General features: G+C 46.8%; 1 protein-coding gene across 2 annotated transcripts in view; it reads right to left on the reverse strand.

Annotated features, from left to right (window-relative positions):
- Positions 1-9,872, reverse strand: part of Stk24 (serine/threonine kinase 24) — a 92,822-nt gene that overhangs the window by 15,297 nt on the left and 67,653 nt on the right. For both annotated transcript variants that reach the window (XM_021203315.1, XM_021203313.2), the window contains exon 3: positions 5,013-5,069. In XM_021203315.1, the coding sequence (XP_021058974.1) occupies positions 5,013-5,069 (57 nt within the window). The remainder of the gene's footprint in view (positions 1-5,012; positions 5,070-9,872) is intronic.

Consider the following 9,872-nt stretch of genomic DNA (forward strand, 5'->3'; position numbering starts at 1 on the left):
ATTTGGGAGGCAGAAACTGCCAGAACTCTTCCGTGAGTTCAAGTTCAGCTGGGTCTACATAGTGAAATCCTGTCTCAAAAAACTGAAAAATTTTAAAAATTCAATCTATTAAAGATAGGTAGTAGACGACTATAGGAAATATTTTTGCTGGCCTGGTGTGGATGGATGGACGGATGGACGAACGGACGGATAGACAGACTATCTATGTTCACAGGACTGTATTTTGAAAGCCCCCAAATCACACATTTTGCAGCCCTGCAAGCCACGCCTGGGGAACGGTCCACGTCGTCACCAGAGCACAAAAGCAGTTGTGAGAAGCATGTGGGCTGCTCCTTCCTCAAGCTGCCCTCATCAAGACCGGCTAGATCTGCATTTCTGGATCTAGTTCCCCAGGGAAGGAACATGCAGGGAAAGCTGCTCAACTCCTAGGACTTCAGAATATGTTACACAGCACACACATTAAACACTTACTAGCCCTGATTGAAGGAGTAATTGCTTTTATTCTGGGAAACTCAAAGGAGCTGCTTTTCTTGACTCCCGGAAAATCAATTCTCATTAGAGGCTGCAAGAACACGCATGTTACAAGTATGTGGTCTGTTATGCCCCCCCCCGCCCCCATTTAAAGGGAAGCAGCCAGACAGAGCTCTGCCCCATTGTGCACACACCCATTTTCACTTGTGCAGAGCTCTCCACTAAACTTCTAGCAGGAAGACACTTCAGCAGTCTGGTGGGCCTAAAAGCAGTTCTTACAGAGCAAGCACAATAAGTCAGGTGAACTACAACATTGTGGAGAGACAATGACTACCTTTTTAACCCAAGCTCACACACCTTAGTCAAAGAAAAGACACAGCCCTGTTCTTAAAAAGGAAACTGTGTTGCCAGGTGTGCTGGCTCATGTCTGAAATCCTACCCAGCACTTAAAAGGCAGCCATAATAGAAGGGTTGCCCCAAGTTCCAGGCCAGTCTGGGCTACATCCAGAGACCGCCTCCAAACCCACTGAGCTCGAGAGACAGCTCAGCAGCTGAGAGCACGAGTAGCTCTTGAGGAGGAGCCAGGATTCAATTCCTAGCACTCACATGACAGTTTACAATCATCCCAGACTCCAGGAGATCTAAAGTCACTCTCTGACTTCCACAGACGTGTACATGGTACCCATACATACATGCAGGCACAAGTGCATACATGGTATGCATACATATATACATGCACGCAAAGCATTAGTCATACACAGAAAATAAATCATTTAAAAAAAAAAAAAAAAACACTCCAAAACCAGAACCAACTAATGCTTCCTACTCCCAAGGAAATGAAAGCTGGTGTCACTGCAAGTCTCATGGATAGTGTGTGACATCCCACAGGGTGTGTGGGGTGCAGAACGGCAACTGAGTGGCTGTTCTTGTTATCAACTTGACTACATCTGGAATTAACTAAAACCCCAAAATGGTTGGGTATACTCGAGGGATTTTTGATTAACTGAATCATTTGACGTGGGAAGATTCACCTTTAACCAGGTCTTCCAGGTTGGAAGTCCATCCTCCTCTAATCTGGGCCACGCCTTCTACAGGCAGACTACATAAAAGACAAAAAAGCGGATGCTTGCTTCCTTTCCCTGCTTGCCCTAACTAGTTCCTTCATAATCAGATCTCAAGGCTGGCCGGCCCTCAAGTTCCCTGGCAGCAGACAGCCTGATCTTCCGATCAGCTAAAACCTCTTCCTCTCAGTGTCCTCGATGTTCTTCATCCAGCCCTCCCTCCCTCCCACCCTCTTTCCCTGTGCATCCTCAAATGCAGCTCCACATAGACTCTGCTCCATGATGGCACGGCGCCCTGCCCAGTACACTGACTCTACCCCACAGAAGCTAACGAGCCCTGAGCTGCAGTGCACAGGCATGCTCTCCTAAGTCACAGTGCCCTGGAGGCCGCAGTCTGGTCAGAGATGACAGACAGCAGATTTCAGAGTACGTGCCAAAGAACAAGAGTGAGCAAAGAGTCCTACAAATATTTTAGTTTATTATTTAAATTTTAAGTAAAAAAACAGATCAACAGATTGAGCACATTCAAAAATCAAATATACACCTGTTCTATACTCATTGCTCTTAATGTCTGAGTTGTCCGTCCTGTCAATCTGTCCTTCATGCTGGATCCAGAACATGGTGGGTAGTTTCCTTTTCTCTTTCTTTAGCCAAGCTGGTCACAGCAGCATCAGGACAGTCACCTCTTCCCTTACAGGCCCTCAGAGAGCCCTTGCAGGCACAGGCTAACTCCACATCAATTAGAGAGACAATATATAACACCAGATTGGACTTTTCAATGAAACGGCCCTCAACTTCATTCATGCAGCATTCATTAAAATGCATAGAGAGATCCTGTAATAGTCCTTATTTTTTTTCAATATTCAGAACATAATTGCCATACCCCATTACTGAAGTATTTTTTTTCCTTTTCGAGGGTTTGGGGGCAGAGAGAGAGAGAGAGAGAGAGAGAGAGAGAGAGAGAGAGAGAGAGAAACGTGAAAAAGGTGGAAAGGAGAATCAAGAGGGGGCAGAAGACCAGCACCAGAGGCCCCAGGACACAAGGTCCATAAATCCAGCCCACTCAGCCAGAGGCACCACACNCAGAACATAATTGCCATACCCCATTACTGAAGTAGTTTTTTAGAGTTTCGAAGAGATAGAGAGAGAGAGAGAGAGAGAGAGAGAGAGAGAGAGAGAGAGAGAGAGAGAGAAACGTGATAAAGATGGAAAGGAGAATCAAGAGGGGGCAGAAGACCAGCACCAGAGGCCCCAGGACACAAGGTCCATAAATCCAGCCCACTCAGCCAGAGGCACCACACCCTTTCCACACCCATTCACACAGAAGGTCAGGCAGATCCCAAAAAGAATGCCATTTCTTCTCGTTGAAAATGCTTATTAGGATGGTGGGGGTCCAGGAACTCTCAAACCACATGTCAAAAGCGGCTATCTCTTTCTGCATTTTCCTCCAACTGTGGTACTTCACAGACAGCAACTCAAGTAAATTTGATTATTGTAGTCCTGTGAGTGAACATACTTAAGCATTTAGACAGAACAGCTGCTCCAAAGGGCTGTCAGACAGACAGACAGAGTCCCAGCAAACAACTCTGTATGTGCCACAACTTAAATTCACGGTGGATAACAGCCAATCTAATTGCATAAAAGAAAGCAATTTTCTACATTCCTGTATTGCCCCCAACAGTGAGAAAGTGAAGCGCTCTCTCTCTCTCTCTCTCTCTCTCTATGTGTGTGTGTGTGTGTGTGTGTGTCCGTGCGTGCACAGTGTGGATATGTATAGAAAGGACCATGAAATACATTCAGTTGATCTTTTCCCATTTAATATGACAGCTTAGCTTTATACCATATTAACTTTTTTGAAATTTTCACTTTGAACAGTATTTTAAAGAATCTTTATGGTTTGCAACAATGTGCAATTTCCTCAATTACTGTATTAGCTTTCTGGAGAGACATGTTGTTTTAGAAGTTTATCCTCTAAGGAAACTACAAGGTGCTGTTGCTTTAAGAAAGGAGCTGCTCTCAAAGGGGGTGGAGGGAATCCTCCTTAGAAAACGTCTGTGAGGCCTGCAGCTCTCATCCTTCCTCATCTTACCATCAAAGACTAATCTTTAATAGCTAAAATGAAGCACTCAGACTATCTGGAGATCATTATTCACAAGCCTACCCAGTACAGGCATCAGGAGTACAATGACATTAATGTTGGTGCATGTAGGTATTGTGTGTGCATGCCTGTGTTTTGTGAGTGTGTGTCTGAGTATGTTTGGAGTCCAGCAATCAACATCAGGTATCATTCTCAAGCCCTTTCTCTACCATATTTTTGGATACCAGGTCTCTCGCTGATTTGGCCAGACTAGCTAGCTGACCAGGGGCCCACACTCTTCCTGTCTGTGCCTTGCCGGTCTGGGATGCAGACAGGCATCTCTGGTGCTAGGGTGTCAGAGCCTTGAACTTAAGTCCTCACACTTGCATAACAAGCACTTTACCAATGACCCATCCCCTCAGGCCCCAGACACATTGCTTTTAATGCATGGACACAATGGACACAAGACAAGTGCTGGGCAACAGTATTTCTAATGCATAGACACAGAAGACAAGTGCAGCAACAGTGTTTCTAACGAATGGACACAATGGAAACATGTTTCAGGATGACAGAAGCCACATTTCTGAGTCCCCCACAAAGTCAGATGTGACACAGCATATATATCTCCCTAACTTCCTCTTCTCAGTCTGTGGGCTGATCAGCCTAGAGGGAAAGTCCAGAGAGGAGACAACACTAAGTCATCAGCTCTATTCTGATGCACCAGACACTGGCAAGCTCACAGGAGGCCATGTGTGCAATATCTTACATGATGACCACTTTTCTAACACCTAAAGCCATGCCTTAATAATCATACAGTGTCTGATTCTGGGAGGAAAATGTCATGAGATTATGGAGAAAGCTGTTACAGTCTGAACTGTAAAACTACAATGATGGGGTCAGAGAGATGGTTCAGCAATGAAGAGTGCTTGCTGCTCTCCAAGAAGATGCAGGTTCTTTCCCCAGAACCCACACAGAGGCTCACAATGGTCTGTGACTCCAGCCCAAGGAACCCAAAGCCCTCTTCTGAACCCCGCAGGCACCTGGCATTGAAGTGGTGCACAGACCTACATGCAGGTACACTCATACATATACAATAAAAATAAAGGGGGAAACATGGTGGCTATTACAGAAATAATAGTTACTCTACCAAAGTTGGTAAATTTGGTCTGAAAAACACACTAGCCAAGCTGTCTTAGATAAAATAATTCCAGGTAAAAGCCCTCATTGTTGCTACAGATTAGATATTACTGGTTTATAATGAAGTGACCCCTCTCCCAGTGGCCTCAAAAGCAGGCCTGTAACTTTAAGTTCTATATAAGAAACAAAAACATTAAGGAAAAAGTGAAATGGATAGAATGTTCCTGTTCAAACCAGGAGGGGGACACAGCCACAGTGGTACTTACCAGATCCAGGGCAGAGCCTCCACCAAGATACTCCATGATTATCCATAATTTAGTATCCTGCAGAAGCAAAAACAAGAGTGAGTTTAAAAGCAAAACTAAAAAATTATTTGTTAAGTGGAAAGAATATTTTGTTATTATTTTAGACCCACACATTTTATAAACATCAACCAATGCACAGTGTGTAAATAACTGCACAAAACCACTACACACACAAAACCCTCCTACAACATCTTCAGGGCAGGACTGGAATGGAGCCCTGTTAGAGAACAGGACTGAGGGCATTTCCGTCTTGAAACCACTTCACAGGGTATCCCTCATACACAGCCCAGCTTGAAAACCTGAACCAAGTCAAGATTTGTAAACAGCACTCAGGACAAGAACAGGACACTTCCCACCCATCATCATCATCATTAGCATCATTAGCATCATCATCATCAAACATCACCACCACCACCTCCTCTCCTCCTCCATCACTGACAGCTCAGAACAGCCTAGCTTCCCCCAGAACGTGAGGCAGCATCCACAGTTCCTGACACCCACATAAGTCACCAAATGATCTCTCTAGCCCTGTACCAGCGTGTTACTGTGCCCTCTTCGAGGGCCTCTCTCACAGCTGCTCTGCCCTCACTCACACCTCCCGGAGCTTCCTACAAGGGGCACGCATCTCTGCAGGTTTGGGTGGGGCACGCATCTCTGCAGGTTTGGGTGGGGCACGCATCTCTGCAGGTTTGGGTGGGGCACGCATCTCNTGCAGGTTTGGGTGGGGCACGCATCTCTGCAGGTTTGGGTGGGGCACGCATCTCTGCAGGTTTGGGTGGGGCACGCATCTCTGCAGGTTTGGGTGCCAGGTGGGTTCTAAAACCAATGCCCCAAGGGTCCAAACAGTCCTCATTGCTTATGTCACTAAGAGCTTTTGTACTCCCTGGAGTTGGGCTGGGGGTAGACACACAAAAGTTCCCTTTCTAGGTTCTTGTCCCTCTGGGAGGGCATTGTGCATTGATTCTTCAGAACACAGCCTACCTACCATGTGGCTCCCACCACAAAGATTGAGCCTTTGCTGCTCAAAGTGGAAAAATTCACCTATATTTCCTCTCCTTAACTAGAACTAACTAGCATGTATTTGCCTGGCATCCATTTCAGATCCAGTGACGGTAGTCCTCACTAAAACGGAGAGTAAGCATGTCGGTCGTTTGCTAACATCAGGGAGGTACTAATGCAACATCAGCAGTTGGTCCTTTTGGGATTGAAAGTAAATTCCACCATCTGAGGTTAAACCTAAACAGTCCTAGTGAAGTCTTTTAATGCTCTAGGAATACTTTTTCAAGCTTTTTAAGGGGCAAGCCTATTAACATATGAAGGCCAAGAGTCCAGGCTGGGGAAAGGCACAGAGCTTTGGTAAGGTATCTGGATCTGCTTAAACATGGTCACGGTCATGGAGAAGGGCTGGCTTAGACTTCCAGAAGTTTCAGGAGAAGGGACGGTAAGAACAAAGTTATAATAGCATAGGTGTGTGGAGATGCCACACTAAAGTCATCGGTCTGTGTGCTAACCTAGGAGGAAATGCCACACTTAATCCATCGGTCTGTGTGCTAACCTAGAGAAGGAGGGGAAGGAGGACCGGAGAGAGAAGGGGGCAGCAGTATCTTGGGCACAGGAGATCTTGTGTGAGCCCAGCATTTGGGAGCTGGAGGCAGTGAGTTCAAGGCTGGTCTTGGCTACATAGTAAATTCCAGGCCAGTACAGTGACAGTTCCTTAGACTGTCTAAGGGTCAAGTCCAATGTGACTCCCTCTAGGTACCCTAGAGTTGATAGCTAGAAACAAACTGTCTTGCAAGGAAAGCCACTTTCTGGGTGACACAGGAACAACTCTAAACTGTTTCCCTAAATGGCACTGGGACTACCTTTTGTACCCCCTCACGACCTCTGTTCTGGCTTGTCTGACTGAGTTCCCATCTCTTGTATTTCCCAGGCTTTAGGTCTGTTAACAGCAAAGTAAGCTCCAGGCAGCCTTGTCTCCACCCCGTCCCTGTGCAATGCCCCTCAGAAGCAACCTTTCTGCTCAGGTTACCTCACAGCTTCCTGGACAGCAAACCCCAGGTGACCACACCCTCAGACCTCTCCAGGCTCTGCCTCCCAGAGCTCACTGATGAGCAGGAGGCGCTGTCATCCCAACACCACCAGGGTCCTGCAGTGACTGGCAAAGCTCTACAGCTCAAAGGTCAAAGATTCAAACTCCTTCCTGGGAAGGAAGGTGATATAGAAAGACCAGACCAGCCCACTTCCTCCTGGAACAGAGAGACCGGTTTTGTGTGTGTGTGTGTGTGTGTGTGTGTGTGTGTGTGTGTGGTGCTGCTGCTGCTGCTGCTGCCCAAACTCAGTGGCACCAGAGCAGAGGGCGTCTGGAGCGATGCAGTTACTATTTCCTAATGACCAACCTTGGTGCCGTCCCGTGTCTAAGGCTCCATGTTCTCTGCCCCACTCACAGCAGTCTCAACCACAGGGGTGTGAGAGCCACATCAGAGTCTAACCCTGGGTTGAACTGCCTTGGCAGCCAGGGCGTGAGTAAGCATACAGGCCTCTCCTCACCCTGGGAAGCTGGACCGAGCTCTCTCACAGCCTTCACCTCAATCCCCAAAAGTCCACAGCTGTCAGGCACTAAGGAAGGGAACAGCTAACATGGAGGAAAGTGTGAGAAGAGCCAGGGTGGGTGGGCACCTGAGGAGCACCCTAGAATAGCAAAGCCATGTCCAGAACTCTCCCTCCTGCAGACACTCCCCAGCTGTCCCTTACCCACACCTACTAACTGCACTATGTGAGTGATCTGCCTTCCAGGCTTCCTTCTCAGCTCACAAGGCTCACCTGCCTCCACTGGCTCCTCCCACTCTCCACCGGCTCCTCCCATTCTCTTCTCCACTTCAACCCACCTCTGCCCCACCTCTGCCAGGACCAGTATAACCCCCAACCTACAGCCCCAACTGCTGCTTCCTCTTTCCTACTCAGAGATGGGGACTCATAAGCCTGGCTCACCTCTCCATTTTGATGAGGACAGAGTTGCTGTGGACATTAGGCTACAGCAGAGACACTATTGGAACCTACCAGTCTCCTCGGAGGACAGTTCTAAACCCACAGTCCCAATGTGATCTTGGTTAAATTCTGTGGGCCTCAAAATAAAGAGAGAGAGATATGTGGTGAAGAGATTTTGTGTGGAAAGAATGATGAGGTGGGAGGAAGATTAGAGGGCAGGGTTGTACAGCAACTTGAAAGCACTTTATACACGTTTGGACAATAAATTTACATTTCTAAAAACAAGAACAAGGGCTGGTGAGATGGCTCAGTGGGTAAGAGCACCCGACTGCTCTTCCAAAGGTCCTAAGTTCAAATCCCAGCAACCACGGTAGCTCACAACCATCTGTAACAAGATCTGATGCCCTCTTCTGGAGTGTCTGAAGACAGCTACAGTGTACTTACATGTAATAAATAAATAAATCTTAAAAAAAAACAAGAACAAGAGAGAGTCCTATCTTAGAACCTGCTGGTGTGCACAGAATCACTGCACAGCCCTGACGTCAGAACCCGAAGGCTCAACACACACACATTCACAACACCAACACTGGAGGGGGCACCTGAAGTTAATCTGTTGGGATCCTGTAAGGTGGCCTCCATGTAAATCAATTACTTTTCCAATAGGGGATATAAGATCATTACTCAATAATTTTCTTAGTAAGTCAACTTAAGGGTCAAAAAAATATTTCTAGAGTTCCAAAGTGTATATACAGCTTCCCTTCCACCCTTGGCTCCCAAGCTACCAGCCACACACCTACCAAATTATTGTGGTGTCTTGCATACTCTCATAGACATGGCTTTAACTTACACACACACACACAGACACACACAAACACGCACGCACGCACACACACGTGTGGAAGGGGGTGAGGGAGGGAGAAGAGGAAGGGGAGAGAGGAGAGAGAAATCTCACCAAAATGCTAATACCTTACCTACTCCCTGGGCACACCTTCCTCTCAACTGAAACTTTCCTGCAGAGCATCCCTAGAGACCCAGAGGGTTTTGTCTCTTGCCCAACTTACCCAAGTCCTACAGACATCACCAGACTGTTTTGTTCTACCATCAGAACTGATCAGAAAATCCAGTTCAGTTTTAAGATCAATAGCTGCACTTCAAGATACTGTCAACTCGAGCCTCCAGCCATGTCTGATGGTGCACCCCCTCCCCTTCCCATCATACCGTGTACAGTCCTGTTTACGCTGCTGTTTGGGGGTTTTGTTGCCAGAAAGGTTTAGGTTTTCAAGCAAAGTCTTCCTAGCTCACAAGCCTGGAACTCAAAACCCTGCTTCATCAGCCTCTGAGGGACTCAGATTACACACACATGTTGCTTTAACTTCTGATTTTATTGTTATGTTTGATTACAGTAACAATCACGCGCCCCAATCCCCACCCCATCCTCTGAAGTCCTAATAGGTAATTAGGAACTATTTTTGCTGAAAAGCACTGACCCCTCACTTGGGCATACAAGACAATTAAAAGCAGGCTGAAGACGCGGGCATTTCTACTTTGATTTTGTGTAACAGCCCTGGAAAGAGAGAAGACACTTTAGAGAGAGACACTTCATGTTATCAGACTTTAGATTCCCCCAGATACTGAGATAGGAAGGGGTGGCTGCTCAGGAAGAGGGACCTGTCTGCCAGGACAACAGTTCACAAAAGACAGACTGCCACTAAGACAGTGACAGGATCCATGGTGTAATGGTTTGTATATTATTGGACCAGGGAGTGGCACCATCTGGAGGTGAAGACTGGATCTGAAGACTACTTTGACATCAGCCATGGAGATGCAGAGTTTGCC

Source organism: Mus pahari, chromosome 8 (assembly GCF_900095145.1).
Source record: "Mus pahari chromosome 8, PAHARI_EIJ_v1.1, whole genome shotgun sequence".
Lineage (NCBI taxonomy): Eukaryota > Metazoa > Chordata > Mammalia > Rodentia > Muridae > Mus > Mus pahari.